Source organism: Epinephelus lanceolatus, chromosome 18 (assembly GCF_041903045.1).
Source record: "Epinephelus lanceolatus isolate andai-2023 chromosome 18, ASM4190304v1, whole genome shotgun sequence".
NCBI lineage: Eukaryota > Metazoa > Chordata > Actinopteri > Perciformes > Serranidae > Epinephelus > Epinephelus lanceolatus.
This window is the reverse complement of record NC_135751.1, coordinates 42874894-42890349: the sequence shown is the minus strand read 5'-3', so window position 1 is coordinate 42890349 and position 15456 is coordinate 42874894. Positions and strand designations below refer to the sequence as shown.

Genomic DNA, 15456 nt, shown 5'->3' with positions numbered 1-15456 from the left:
GTGAGCCGCTGCAGAGGAAACACTGAAGGACAGATTATATCAGAGCTGCTGTGACAAGAACAAATCTGAGACTCAGGACTTCCTGTCGCAGTTTAAAACCCGTTGTGGCCTTTAATCGTAAAATACAACTTTATTCTCATGATACTGTTTTTTTACTTAACGATAAAATTTCTAACTTTTTTGTTCGTTCCTTTGACTTTTGTAAAATTTTGTCCGCATTTCCTTAAATTCAAACTTGTTTCTCCAAACTCCAGAAATTCCCAATATTTCCATGTTCCCGTCACATTGTCATCACCGGGAGTTTTTCCTTTCTGATTCTCAACAAATGAAACTTTTTCACATTTTAGTTGTAGAATTCTGAACGTCACATCTTTTAACATCGTTCATAATTTTCTTAAAACATCACAATATTTTTTCCTCACAGAGTTGGAGCTTTGGTGTGACGTCCGAGATCGTCTCATGAAACTGTCGACACGTCGAATCTGAACAAAAACACTTTGAATTCTGGGTAATTATTCAACACTGCATGTAGAAACTGGAGGTGCCGTCGTGCTGACGAAACACAAAGTAAAGACGACATGCAACAAGTTCAGTTTGTAGTTAGAGGACACAAGGAAGGAAGGAAGGAAGGAAGGAAGGGAGGATGGGGGGGGGGCAAGGAAAGGGAGGAAGCATGAAAGGAAGGGAGGGAGGGACCGGAGGAGAGAAGGTAAAGAGGGAGGAAAGGGAAGACATATAGAAGGAAGGATGGAGGATGTAAGGAAGGAGAGAGGGAAGGAAGGCAGGGAAGAAGTATGAAAGGAAGGAGGGAAGGGAGGACAGGGAAGAATGACAGAAAGAAGGAAGGAGGGAAGGGAGGACAGGGGGAGGGAAGAAGGGATGGAGGAAAGGGATGAATGAAGGAAGCAGGAATAGAAGAGTCCTTGCTGCAGGCAGAAGACTTCCTGTCCATCTGATTGTCTGTCCTTTCATCCCCTCCACCTCACACTGACATGGTACGCTGAGCGGCCTGCAGCAGCGTGAGGAGTCAGGTGAGTTAAGGTGAGGTTATATTCGTCCATCTTGGCACTTAAAGACTCGAGACGTCCTCAGAAACTGATCTGCATCACATCAGCTCATGTCCCGCCAAAATAAAGTGTGTCACATGGCTGACATCACCAGGACAGGCGTGAGTGACGATGCAGGTGAAGTATTTACAGGTGTTCTCACACGTCTGTCTGAGTGTTTCTCTCTACAGGTGAGTTCAGTGTGAGCTCGTCTTCATGGTTTATCGGGACCTTCGGTGTGAGCTCGTCTTCATGGTTTATCGGGACCTTCGGTGTGAGCTTGTCTTCTTGGTTTAACAGGACCTTTTGTGTGAGCTCGTCTTCATGGTTTATCGGGACCTTCGGTGTGAGCTTGTCTTCTTGGTTTAACAGGACCTTTTGTGTGAGCTCGTCTTCATGGTTTATCGGGACCTTTTGTGTGAGCTTGTCTTCATGGTTTAACAGGACCTTCGGTGTGAGCTCGTCTTCATGGTTTATCAGGACCTGTGAACACTAAAGGGACAGTTCCACATGTTTCCTCTTCCTGTTCAGAGATCTAAACGTCTGCCGCTGTGATGCAGGCTCCACAGTCAGCGTTAGCTTAGCTTAGCATAAAGACTGGAAACAGATGGAAACAGCTAGCCTGGCTCACTGACTGGGGCCTTCGTCCATGTGAACATCTGAGAGAAGAAGAGGACAGACGATGAAGAATGAATCACTCGTTCAGTTTCAGTTTGTCATCCCTCCATCCACAGCCTGAGTCACAAACTCTTCTTCATGTGTTGCTCAGTCGTCAGTCCTCCACAGGAAGAGGTGCTCGCTGCTCTCACCAACAAAAAGTGCAAGTGCAAAAAAAAAGTAAAGGGTTGTGCTGTCAGAGAAGAAGAAGGAGAAGAAGAAGAAGAAGAAGAAAGAGAAGGAGAAGAAAGAGAAGGAGAAGAAGGAGGAGAAGGAGGAGAAGCTGCAGATAAAACGAGTTGAGGTCAGTTCGCAGAGCGAGCAGCTCCTCTTCATCACGTTCACTCTGAAGACACTTCCTGCTCAGTCACATGATCAGATCTCTCCTCAGCCAATCAGCTGTGAGCGTAGATGAGGCGGTGATGGAGGCATCGAGGATGATGAAGCTGGACGCTGCAGATGTGACGTCATCAAACAGGATGGAGCAGTGTGTTAGTGAGTGTGTATGTGTGTGTGTGTGTGTGTGTGTGTGTGTGTGGTCCAGCTGTGATGTACTCTTCATAGTTCACCTTCCGACAGGAGGAAGTGGAGGAGCTCCTCTCATCACTGCAACAAACAAACAAACAAACAAACAAATAAACAAACAAACAAACAAAGAGCAGGTGAAGCAGATTAACTTCAGACATGGTACCTAGACCCTCGGTCTGTTCAGACAGTCATATTAAGGCCCAGACACACCAAACTGACATCAAAGAACTAGCGGCGACAAAAGCCAACTGTTGCGTCGTCTACGTCGCCTCACGTCGCCCTGTGTCAGTTGCATTTGAACACACTACACGGACTACATCCGACGGCCAAGTAGCACGTACGTTCTGCGCCTGCGTGAGAGAGAGCGGAGTGAGAGAGTGGTACATCCTGTCAGCCGAGGGGTTTCCTATCTGCGCAGCCAAGCACCGCAGCACCTCCACGGACTATTACATCCAGACGGTCCCGGTGTTTCCTCCGCAGGCTCCACTTCACTCAGCTGCCCGATAAACCCGCTGCTTCTTCCCACTTTAACCTGAATAACAAACCAGGGCTCAGTGCTCCGGTTGGATCCAAACGGAGAGCCGGGGCTAGCTCAGAGACTAGCGGAGGCTAACTGGCTGTGCTTCCCTCCGGTCATGCTGCGGCTAATGCTCCGCTAGCCGCTCCCAGCTAGCTCCGGTTTGTTATTCAGGTTAAAGTGTGAAGAAGCAGCGGGTCTGTGGGGCAGCTGAGTGAAGTGGAGCCTGAGGAGGAAGCACCGGTTAGCCCCGGTTTCACTACAGGCAGATTCACTCGCTACAGGGGCGAGGAAATAAAACCTGAACAGCCAATCAGAGTGATCTCTCTCACCGACAAGCTCCGCCGCCGATTCAACATGCTCGATCGGCCGAAAAGCCGCCACCGCCGAAGTGCTGACGGTGCGGGACACACCGCAAAAACTCGGCCGACAGACACTCACCGACGGCCCGACTTTGGTCGACGGCCGACCGTCAGCTTGGCGTGTCAGGACCTTTAAAGAAAATGGCCACTTTAGAATGAAAACACAGACAGTACTTACTGACCCTCATGCCAACACGAAGTCCAGTGTAGTTTTTTAATCCACAAAACGTATTCGGGGTATCGGAGGGTAACAGCTAGCCGGAATAACAGCTAAACGTCACGGCTCGTCTGTGGTAATCCATAATCCACGCAAAACTCGAGAACTAGCACCACCACTAGCCATCAGCTAGTCTCGTGCAAGTTGCCATGTAAACATAGCAGCCTGCAGGCTAAGTGACCACGGTGAGAAATGATGCTATAAAAGTGGAGTAAATTACGTCTTTTCAAGTCAGTGTTGCATGCTGCGGCTTAAGGGCACTTGGATTACGACGGACGAGCTGTTCTGACGTTTTTGAAATGCATTAGCGGAGTTTTATTACATTTTCAAAATGTGGGTTCCATGCACTTCAAGTGTAGCTGTTATCCTCCGATACCCCGAACGAGTTTTGTGGATTACAAACTACACTGGACTTCTTGTCGGCATGAGGATCAGTAAGTACTGTCTGTGTTTTCATTCTAAAGTGGTCATTTCCTGTGGGCGGGGTTGTTGTCACTCACTGCTCCGTCCAGCACTCGCTGTATTTCCTCATCAGCAGTGACACAGATGGAAGTCTGCACCTGGTTTATCGTCCACAGAACGAGGCTGCATGCCCACATTTTCAGAACCAACCACAACTCAGCCCTGAGCAGACTGACCGTCCTCTACTGACCAATCAGACTGCAGGGTTTTAACTCCACCTTTTAGTACCAGATCTGTGTGCTAGGTGTGTGTGTGTACCTCTGGTGGCCTTGCTGGGGTATATCTTGGCGAAGTGTCGGTACTCCTCTGGAGGAGGGAAGTCGTCCAGAGGATGGAACGAGTACTTGGACTCAAAATCATCTGCAGGAGGAGACGAGACGTTACATTGCTTCTGCTGTTTCTTCTTCATGCTTTTATTTTGACAGTTTGCTGAACAACACGACCTTCTGATTGATAAAGAACTGAGAGGTGTTGTTCCACCTCCACAGGGAGACAAAGGACAAGTCAGAGGATGGAGAGACTGATGAAGAAGAGGATGAAGTGGTGGAGAGATGAAGCTCAGACTAAAGGCTCATTTATGCTCCCTTTATGTACGAAAATGTATACGTCCATTTCAAATGATGTTACCGTCACTGCCCACATACTTCCATGTGTCCTTTACGTTGGCATGGATGTTAACCAATATATCCACCAGGGGGCAGCCCAGAGTCAAAAGTTTATGACAACAACAAACTCAAAAACGAACATGGCGACTGTGGAGGAGATATTGATAATGTACCTCTTGCATAAAAGACAAAAACAGAGGCAGCGTTGTAGGAGGCGGTGGTCGGTGAGGCTGTTAAATACATCGCGACTGGAGGACGGAGAATTATTTTCTCTAGTACTGCCGATGAGAGAAATTGAATTGTTATTTCTTCTTCGTGTCTCACTAGAGCTACGTATCGGGTAGTGACAGCAACACTGCCCCCACAGTTCCCAGTGGTACTGCTCCGTTTGGCCCGTATCCGTAAGCTTTATGGAAACATGCAGAAATACGGACGAAATGAACGCAGAGCACGGACAGAAGGCTCCGTCCATATCTGGAGCCATATTTAACGTTGAGCATAAATGAGCCTTAAAGATCATTTTCTGTCACAGTTTGTATCTGTTCATGATATCAATAATCATCTGTTCTGATGGAGAGGAACACATACCCACAAATGAGCGAGGAATGGAGGAGGAGGAGGAGTGTCCGTTGCGGAGAGGAGGGGGAGGTGGGGGAGGAGCAGCGGGGGTGCGGGTGGGTGGGGGAGGAGGTTTCCCTCTGGCAGGGGGGTCAGAGGAGAGGGAGGGGCTACCATGAGTCCTGTAAGGAGGCGGGGGCGGGGCCTCTCTGCCACCTGCCCTCAACGATGACGGCTGGGCGGGAACAGGAGGAGCTGAGGAGAGAGATCAATACAGACAATCAATGTTAGGGCTCAATACAGACGATCAATGTTAGGGCTCAATACAGACGATCAATGTTAGGGCTCAATACAGACGATCAATGTTATGGCTCAATACAGACGATTAATGTTAGCGATCAATACAGACGATCAATGTTAGCTATCAATATTTTATCTGTATAAATGTGGACAGTTTAACACCAGAAGTTAAAAACAAAAACAAACAGAAATAAGACATTTGATGAAAATGTAATAAATCTTAATAAATTATGTTAAAAATTAAAAATACTAAAACATTAAAATAATTGTAAAAATATAAAGAAATAAAATAAAGACTATTAGAATAATAATTGTTATTAATAATAATAAATAAAATAACGTATTAGGAACATAAAAATATGTAAATATGGTATAAAAAAAATTAAAAAATACAAAAAAAGTAATAAAACACAGAAACAGAACAAATTGAAATTGTTTAATAATAAATAGAGAATAAAGAAAGAAATAAAGGAAGTGATGTCATGGAGGTTTCCTGACTTTGATTCCGGAACCACTACATTTCCCATAATGCACCTGGATTATCTGATGACATCACTACAACCTGCTGATGTCCTGTGTTGAGTCCTCACCTGCTCCTCTGCCTGGAGTCTCTCTGACGGGGGGCGGCGGCCTGTTGACGCCCTGCTGCGTGGGGGAGGCGGGGGGAGGAGGAGGGGCGGGGCCTCGGGTTGGGGTGTGGCCTCCTGGTGAGGGGGCCGTCCTCTTGTTGCTGAGGGAGTTGTGACGCTGCGGCAGCTCGGGCGCCAGCTCGCCGCCAACTGTCGGGCCGTTAGCGATGCGGTAAGGTGGAGGGGGCGGGGCCAGGGAGGAGGAGGAAGAAGAGGCGGGGTTTCCTCCTGAGGTGGGAGGGCGTCTGCTGTTGCCAGGAGACGGAGGAGGTTTGGAGGGGAGGGGTGGGGTGTTGTTAGGTGTCGGGGGGAGGGGCTTCTCCCTGTTGTAAGAGGAGGAGGAAGTGGGAGGGGAGGGGGCGTTGCCGCGGCGACAGAGAGGAGGGGGTGGAGGAGGGGCAGAGGAGGAGTGCTTCATGCTGGTGGAGGGGGAGGAGGCTGCAGAGGAGGGTGAGGAGGGGGAGGGAGAGGAGGACAGGTTGGGCAGAGAGGGACGCTGGGAACGACTCGTTTCCGTCGGTGACAGCGCCTGAGGGGAGGGGCTCTCTGTATCGTCATGGCGATGGCTGGGGGGGCGAGGCGCTGCGGCCCGCGTGGACGGAGAACGTCCAGAGGAACTGTCTGTGAGGAAACATGGAGGCGTTAGAGTCAACGACTGTCGGCTAATACGCCATTTATGAAACGTGATGAATTACAACAACAAATAATATATACATAAATAACAACAAAACACAAAAACAAATATGTTTAAAAAATGTGACAAAACACTGAAACATAAAAGATGTTAAAAAACCAATAATAATAAATCCAAAAACAATAAAACGATAAAAAAACAGCAAATTTTAAAAATCAAATTATAAAAAGGGAATACAATAAAAATGTAAATTAATAGTAGAAATAAATTAAACCTACTCCAAGACAACAACAAAAGATAAAAAATGAAATGTAAAAAAATCTATTAGTAAATATACGGTAAGAATTAAAAAATATTTAAAAAGTAAACAAATAATAGAATTACAAAAACATAAGGAATAAAAAATGAAACTACAAATACAGTTAACAATTAAAAATAAAAATAAAACTATAAACAATAAAAACACAAAAATGATCCCAAAAATAATGAAAACACAACTTTAATAGAGATAAATATTTCTCTTATAATAAAACAAACACTTTTTTATCATATTACAAGAGCAATAACAGAAAAAATTAAAATTAACGTCTTCACCTCCGACGGGTCTCAGTTTGGGGACGCCGCCCGTGAACAGCCCTCCTATTGGTGGAACAGAACCTGATGGACTTCCTGCTGCGCTGCCATTGGCTCCACCTGTTGCTGCTCCGCCTCCTTTGGGCTCTGAGAACCACAACCATTGGACAGGTGAATGAGAGCTCCGCCTCCTGAGGGCGATGATGTGACGACACGCTACGATGACCTTACGATGACACTACAATGACATCACTGACTGTATGAGTGAGTGTGTGAAGGCGAGGGGGGGGTGCAGGTGAGATCAGGTGAGATCAGGTGAGAACGTCGAACACTGAGGTGAGATGAAGTGACATGAAATGAGGTGAGGTGAAGTGAGAAAAAATTAAATGAAGTGTTTACGCTCCCCCGCAGCTCCGATGACATCATCGACAGCACAACATGAGTGATAAACAAACAGCTGAAGTCGTTACATGACATCACAATCTATGACATCACAGGACAGCGAGCGCTGCACACAATTAAAGAACCTTTATTAACCACAGTAAACCTTAAAGATCTTATCTCAAGTGTTCGGACAGGAAGTGAAGCAGAAATTTAACCGCCGCACAGGTTGTTTGTTCTTCAAACAGCCAATGAGACGCCGGCGGCTAAAAGTCACTTGACGCTGTGTCTGAACGCTCAGGGCTCATTTATCCTCACTTTACGTACAAAAGAGAGACGTCTGTATCAAACACTGTTAACGTCACTGCACTCGTATTTATGTTGCCATGGATACAGCCAAGATGGCACCAAAGGGTGGAGTCAAAAGTTTCACACAACAGCAAATGAAGGTGGAGGAGGAGGTCATAACATTGTAAAGGTGAAGCAGTGTTTTAGTTGGCGTTGATCTGTGAGGTCATTAAACACATCACAGCATGGACGCAGAATTCTTTTCCCTGTCACTGATCTGTTAAGCTCCGCCTTTTTTTAAAGTACCTCTGTCCTCAGCGACGGTTGAATCACTGCCTCCACCCTCTCTGGTGCCTCTACTCCGTTTCTTATGTGTCCGTTAACTTTGAGAAAACGTGCACAAATATGGAGGAAACAAACGCAGAGTTCAGACAGACGAGCCCTCAGACTGTGGAGCTGTTTTTACATGTTCAGATCTCTTCTGCTGATTTTTACCTGTCGGAGCACGACACCTTACAGATATAAAAATAATCCCCCCCCCCCAAAAAGAAAAAGAAAACATAAATGTAAATTAATAGCAGGAATAATGTAAAAAAAAAAAAAGATAAAGATTAACAGAAAAAAAAGAGCAAAATATTATCAGTAAAAAATAAAGATTATTTACAAAAAAAGGAATTAAAATATAAATAATAATAAAAAAAATAATAATACAGGAAACAATTTAAAATAATAAAAAATCAAGTATAAATAAAAACCATATTATTAGCAGCATAAAGAGTTTAGTGACATCATGTTAATCCTAGCATAGCTCCGCCCACCTCTCACCTGAGCAGAGGTCTGATGAACCAAATGAAAACACCTGTGGAAGCTTTTAACTGGCAGTCCTGCTTTATTCCAACATGCTTTAATATCTAATTATCAAAGTCATCATTATAATATTAATTATTATTATTATTATTATTATTATTATTATTAATACTACTGATACGACAGGAGCAGAACGAGAGCAGCGTTGGAATAAACCAGATGTTTCCGTGCAGCCCTGATGGAGCGACACACTCAGTCAGGTGTTACACTCCTCTGCTGCAGGTAAACAGGAAGCTTTATGTGCCATCAGCTAGCTTAGCACGGCCACGTTACAGCCAGGTGTAGCAGCAGCTGCAAGCGCTAATAAGCTAGCTAATAAGCTAGCTAACAAGCTAGCATGCTAACAGACTGTGCTGCCTGCTGGGCTCTGTGACGTCACTGCGGAGGACAGAGTTTGACTCCAAACATCACGGTGGTTTGTGGTTTCAGAAGGAGCTATATGCTGGAACTATTTCCTGTTGAACAACAGCGTATCCATCCGCCCAGCACTGTGCAGCGTCTCCAGCTCTGAGGTCACTGCTCAGGTTTTTCTTCTTCTGTTTATGTGAGGTTTTATGGTCCTGAGTCAGGAGGTTAGAGGGTGAGATATTCACTCGTGGAGCGAGTTAACGTTCGACATACACAATCATGTTCATCTGTTTATTTACTGTGTCAGTGTTGTTGTTGTTGTTGTTGTTTGGACTGAAACTCTGTGTGACAATAAACAGATGGTTTAATATCCAATAAATTTCACAAGTATCATCAGTTCATCAGGCGCTCTGCAGGACGCTGCAGGATCTGTTCTAACCAGCCGCTCCATCACCTGTCCCCACCCGTCCCCCACCTGTCCCCAGCCGTCCCCCATCTGTCCCCAGCCGTCCCCCATCTGTCCCCACCTGTCCTGGACAGCCAGCAGACTGAAGGTGTGATTTGAACCTGTAATCGAAGCACTCCTGTGATGCTGTGTGAGCGAGTCGTCTGAATAAACATTTCAAACCACAATAAAAGTTCAGCGCAGAAGGCAAGAAAAGTTACATCAGTATTTTCAAAGTAAAAGTCACGAGGACACAAACAGCACGAACATCTCAGATGTGGAGGGACAGAAAAAAGTGGAGGACAACCACACAGTAAAATCAGCTGATTGAGAGTCAGTGACGCCGGCTTCACTTCAAACATGTTAAATGAGAGTTATGATCAGAATGAGTGTGTGAGATGTTTGCTGCTGTAATGTCGCTGCTTTCTACGACACACACACACGTGTTGTCGGTCTACAAGAGTTCACACTTCGTCCTGAGTGTCCGTTCAGTCTGTTTGTGTCAGTCGTACGAACACTGAGAAGCATTGCTCTGTGTCAGCCTGCTGTTTAATGTCTCACAGTCCTTTTTAAAGCGTGCTGATGTGACGTTCCTCTGCTGAGACGTGACACGATAAAAACAGCTGATGTAGGGTTAATAATCAGCACGCCCTGCCGTCAGAACGATAACAGGTTTCCTTTAACTCTCTGTTCAATAAATGCGTCGGTGTGACTTTAAATCGAACTGGAAAATAAAAACCAGTGAGACGTGACCAGTCTGTGAGGGTACGTCACTGAGTGCAGTCTACAGGGTCTGATCTCTACGTCTGGACAGGAAAAATGGCGGCTGGCTGACGTCCTGCTGCCCCCTGCAGTCGCCTTCTGACACCACACACGCTGTGTTGTCTTACTCTCTCTATCTGCGGCCGTCCTCTGCTGCTCCTCAGACGGCGCCCCCTGCTGCTGAGGCTGGCTCTGTTGCTGGTGTAGGTACTGGTATAAGCGAATGTATGGGTGATCAGTGGGAGGTGTTTGGCTCTTTGGTGTTTGGCTCTTACTGTCGAGCAGCGGCGCGCTGCGGTCGTTCACCACCGCTACCTTCTTCAGCTTGGCGCCTTTACAGATGTCCGACAGCAGAGCACCGCGACCTTTGGCCTCCTCTCTGCTCAGTTTGGGGGGGCTGCTGTTGGCCTGCCAAATCAAACAGGTGTGAGAGGTGGCGGCAGAGCTTTACCTGCTGCAGTGTTAACCTCACCTGTCACGTGTAATAAACCCAATGTACACGTTATTTATTGTGTTCATCACATCAGAGCAGCTCTGGATCAAAAACTACAAACTAGTGTTGGACTAGTTTAACAACAAGACTCTGTAAACTGTTCAACAGCCAGACTCAGACCTCTGACACATTTGTTCGGCTTGTTAAAACACAACAGGAGAGATTTCTGTGAAACGTCTTGAAGAAACTGGAGCCAGTCCAGCTGCCTACGATACAACTTTTAGAATATAAAGACACGCAGCAGATTAATTATCAAAATATATATAGAGAGGAAATTAAAACAAAGGAACTAAATATATTAAGTAATAAACAAATTACATCTATCTGATGTATCTATGGGAAATATATAGACTAAAGGAACAGAGTATTAAATATTGATGAGGTTTGTCTAACTATCTCTGCTGCTCTCATGTCGGCCTGCAGCTCTTCATCGTGATGATGAGGAGACTGAAGAGGTGTGTGTGTGTGTGTGTGTATGTGTGTGTGTGTGTGTGTGTAAAGTTACCTGGCTGAAGGTGGGGGGTGGTGGGGGTCCCCCTGGTGGTGGGGGAGGAGGGGGAGGGATGGGCATCCTGCAGCTGTAACAACACACACCTGATCACCCTGAAACACACAAACACACATCACATGTCTGTTATTCTCCTGTAGTAACCATAGAAACCAAGCAGGTGATGTCATGATGGCGTCCCCTGTTTGTGCATCAACCGGCTCACAGTGATACCATTTGGCAACTGGCAAAGTTGGCACCAGTTGGTAGCAGGTATCTGCTGGTGCAGAGTGGTCTCTGCCAGACAGTGACATTCAGTTCATATTGATGACTGATTGATTTAAAGGTCCAGTCTGTAGGTTTTATGGACATCTATTAGCAGAAATGTAAAATATTATATCGTGGTGTGAAGTCGACCACGTTCTCGGTGGATGTGGCCTCCGTCAAGGTTGTCCCTTGTCACCAATCCTGTTTGTGATCTTCATGGACAGGATCTCGGGGTCTTGTTCACAGTGAGGGTAGAATGGAGCATGAGATGGATCGGTGGGTCGGTGTGGCTTCTGCAGTGATGCGGGCGCTGCGCCGGTCCGTCGTGGTGAAGAGGGAGCTGAGCCAGAAGGCAAAGCTTTCAATTTACTGGTCCATCTCCGTCTCTACACAGTTGGCACACGGGAGAAGTTTCAGTCCTGCAGCCTCGTCACTTGATGCCACTAAATCCTACAGACTGGACCTTTAAGTATCTGCAGGCTGTACGGAGGACTGCACATGACAGAGTCAAGTTTCATTTACTCAACAGAAATGTCTTTTTATGGAGGATACAAAGTATGTTATCTTCCATGCTCCCATCAGCCACAACACTACACCCACTGACAGGTGAAGTGAAGCACATTGACTGTTTTGTTACAGTCCAGTGTTCTGTGAAGAAACCTTTGGTCCTGATGTGGACGTCACCAGACACGCTGCAGGAAGGTGCAACATGTCCCACCACAAAAACTGCTCAGTGATGACCTGAGGAACATGACAAAGAGCTCAAAATGTTAACCTGGCCTCTAAACTCCCCAGACCCCAATCTGATCGAGCACCTGTGGGAGGTGCTGGTACCCCACCTCACAATCCACAGGTCTCAAAGATTTGCTGCCAACACCCTGGTGCCAGACACCACAGGAAGTGGACCAAGAGGTCCTGCGCCCATGTCTCGACGGGTCAGAGCCACATCTGATCCAAGGAGGCCCCACTGTGGATCAGGGGTACCTGTGGGGTCCTGGATTGTCCCACAGATGCTCAGCCACATTTGGATCAGGTCGATGCTTTGAGCTTTGTGTCGCGCTCCTGGAGTCATTCCTGAACTGTCTGTGTGGTGTGACGTGGTGCAGTGTCCTGCTGGGGGGCCATCAGGGTGTGCTTTTGCCATGGGGGGTGTACAAGGTCTGTGACAGAGTTTTGGTGGGTGGAGCCTGTGAGGTGACGTCTACATAAATGTCGCAATACTTTTGCATCCCCTCGCAATAGTTTTGCATTCCTTTGCAATAACGTTTTGGATTCCCATGAGCCACCATTGTCACTTCCTCTTAGATGCCCGCATTGATCGGTGACCAACGTAAACTTGTATAAAGTTGGCGAGATCTCCTTTTAAACTGTAGTGTTGTTATTATCTTTTATCTTTATTATTGTTTTTCATGCCGTTGTAAGTAGCTGGCATGGTGCCGGTTCCCGAACCTAATTAAGCAAGCTACTTACAACGGCATGAAAGACTGCCGGGAACTCGAGGGAACGCAAAATTTATTGCGAGGGAACGCAAAAGTCAGTCCGAAAAAAAATCTCACGACTTGACCTTTAAGGGCCTCGTTTTAAAGAGAGGACTCTCAAGTATCTTCAAAATCCAGTTACAGGTTTGTTAAACCTTTATTCTGTTAGTGGAGACACAGAAAGGGCAATGTCACTGTTATCCATCCAGACCACATCAGACCAGGTCCTGGATCACAAACCTCTGGACTTAAACATGTCAGAGATGGACTAGGTTCACAGATAGACTCCGAAGACTGCTTAACATCCAGATCCAGGTTTCTGACTCATTTGTTCTGATTGTTAAATCAGAAAATGACAGATTTCATGTCTGTTTCTCAGCATCGTCAGTTAGCCACATTAGCTAGCAGCTAGCATCATCAGCACCGGCCTGACTCAATCTCTGCAGGATGCTAAGCTACCACCGTTAGCTTCTTTGCTAAAATCTTTTTCAACTGTTTAGCTTTATATTACACATTTGTCCAGACAGACACACGGACACAAACCGACCTGTTCGCCTCATGCGACAGTTCAAACTGTTATTAACTGATCTGCGGAGTTAGCTCGGAGGTAGCTGCCTCAGCTAACTGTGTGTTAGCATTAGCAGGAGGTCTGTGCAGCATCACCGACTCATCCTCACCGGGGGAATAAACCGTACCTGGGAACGTTACCGGCTCCTGCTGCTTAACTCATACTCTCATCGGACTGTTCGGTGTCTTCATGTCTCTGTCGGTGTCTCACTCTGTGCTGTATGTGTCCTCTGAGGACAGGTAGCTCCACCGTTAGCTGTTAGCCTCTCTGCTGCAGAGCTCCACAGTCAACACACAGGAGCACGTGACCTGAGCGCGAGGACATGCACTGCAGCTGCAACACACACACACACACACACACACACACACACACACACACACACACACACACTGCAGTAACAGCTCTGGTTTATACAAATAGTGAAAATAGTGAGAAATGTTCGTCACAATGAGCCACAGCCCAAAGTGTTCCCTTCACTTCAGTGTGTGTTTGTTTCATCTCAACACACACTGACATAATAGGCTCGAGGTATACTGTGATATAAAAGTTGATGGTTATCGTACCGTCTACATTTGGTACAGAGAATCTCTCCTTTATTTGAGGTATTTTTTGAGGGGAGACTTTTTACACAAACTTCCATGAACAAAATGTTTCTCAGGTTTCAGTGATAGTAATAAAACAATTGTTCAACCTTTCTGTTTACGTTCCTTTAAGGTGAAGGTCATTTACTGACATTATGAATACAGAAGAATCTTTAAACCTTTCTCTAGTTTGATAACATTTTTAATTCTAAATTAAATCCCTGAAACTAATGGAAAACACAAAAACAGTGTTCTAGCTGCACTTTATTATTTTAATAAAACTTCTACTCAAATAAACACAAGAAGTTTGTGCTCTAGAGAAAGGATCAGCACTCAGTGAATAACCTCCTAAGCCCTATGATAAGCTAATATGGCAAGGCTTAACTATACAGACCAGTGAGCAGTGATAACTAACATGTCTTTGGGGTCATCAGGTGGGAACCTCCTTTCACCAGTGTTTCATCTAGTTGGTCCCACGACACCTCCAGGAGGCTAGACAGTGATCTCTGGCGTCCCAGAGACACTCCCCTAATGCCAGGTCTCACTGCTCCCCACACCAACCCAACAACCTCCTTTACCTTACTTACACATGGCTTTCTCAGCCCAAACAGCACTGCCACCTTCAACAAACCCAGGCTCCGTACATGCGAGCTCCAGGTAGAGACAGTGCTGATACTACCTTTACTAGCACATTCACCACACTCTATTTCACACGCAACATAGCATAACTACAATATAAGCTAAAGTTAAAGGAGATAAATAAACTCACAGGATCAGCAAACACACTTTACATTTTTTTTTAGATTTCATGTATTATATCTGTAACACTTTACTGCTGCATTAATAAGAAGATACAAACTATAATTAAATAGTTAATTAAAAAAAGTAGCTGTAAGCAGATATTAGGATATTTCAAATGTTATTTAATGTTCAGTATTTGTTAGAATTTCTATTAAGACATATTTTATATTATTACAGCTGTTTTGCTATTTTACAGTTTATTCTAAATATATTTTTCATTATCTGTTCATACACCTTCACTTATCATTAACAGATGCATTAATAAACCCGATTATACATGATAAACAGTTTTTGGTGAGTGTTGGATATCTACTATTGGACCATTTGTTATATTTAATTATAAACATCCTTATTTAAAAAGAACTGTTCAATATTCAGCTTCAGCATTGAGATTTTTTGTCTGTGAGCTGCAGCCTCAGTCTCTTCTATTTTGCACATTTTACTTATCAGTTCTTAAAGAGATGCATTTGTAAACTTACAGAAAAATAAAATGTGTTGTATTTTTAAGGATCTTGGACATTACACTGCCACAATATCAACATCCATAACTAAATATTATTAGTTGATAACTAACTAACCATATTATTATTATTATTATTATT

General features: G+C 45.2%; 1 protein-coding gene across 3 annotated transcripts; it reads right to left on the bottom strand.

Annotated features, from left to right (window-relative positions):
- Positions 1 to 615: 615 nt before the first annotated feature.
- wipf2b (WAS/WASL interacting protein family, member 2b) lies at positions 616 to 13754 on the bottom strand. Of its 3 annotated transcripts, none has more exons than XM_078161693.1 (8): positions 13600 to 13754; positions 11178 to 11275; positions 10308 to 10587; positions 7110 to 7235; positions 5843 to 6502; positions 4983 to 5207; positions 4048 to 4149; positions 616 to 2309 (listed from the first exon to the last, which is right to left on the bottom strand). In XM_078161693.1, the coding sequence occupies exons 2-8, from the start codon at positions 11241 to 11243 to the stop codon at positions 2269 to 2271; spliced, it is 1500 nt and encodes a 499-aa protein (XP_078017819.1). In that variant the 5' UTR covers positions 11244 to 11275; positions 13600 to 13754; the 3' UTR covers positions 616 to 2268. The 3 variants fall into 3 exon arrangements, with proteins under 3 accessions (XP_078017819.1, XP_078017820.1, XP_078017821.1); XM_078161694.1 differs by having other exon boundaries at positions 2122 to 2309; positions 5127 to 5207; positions 13600 to 13738; XM_078161695.1 differs by having other exon boundaries at positions 2122 to 2309; positions 10455 to 10587; positions 13600 to 13738.
- Positions 13755 to 15456: the final 1702 nt, after the last annotated feature.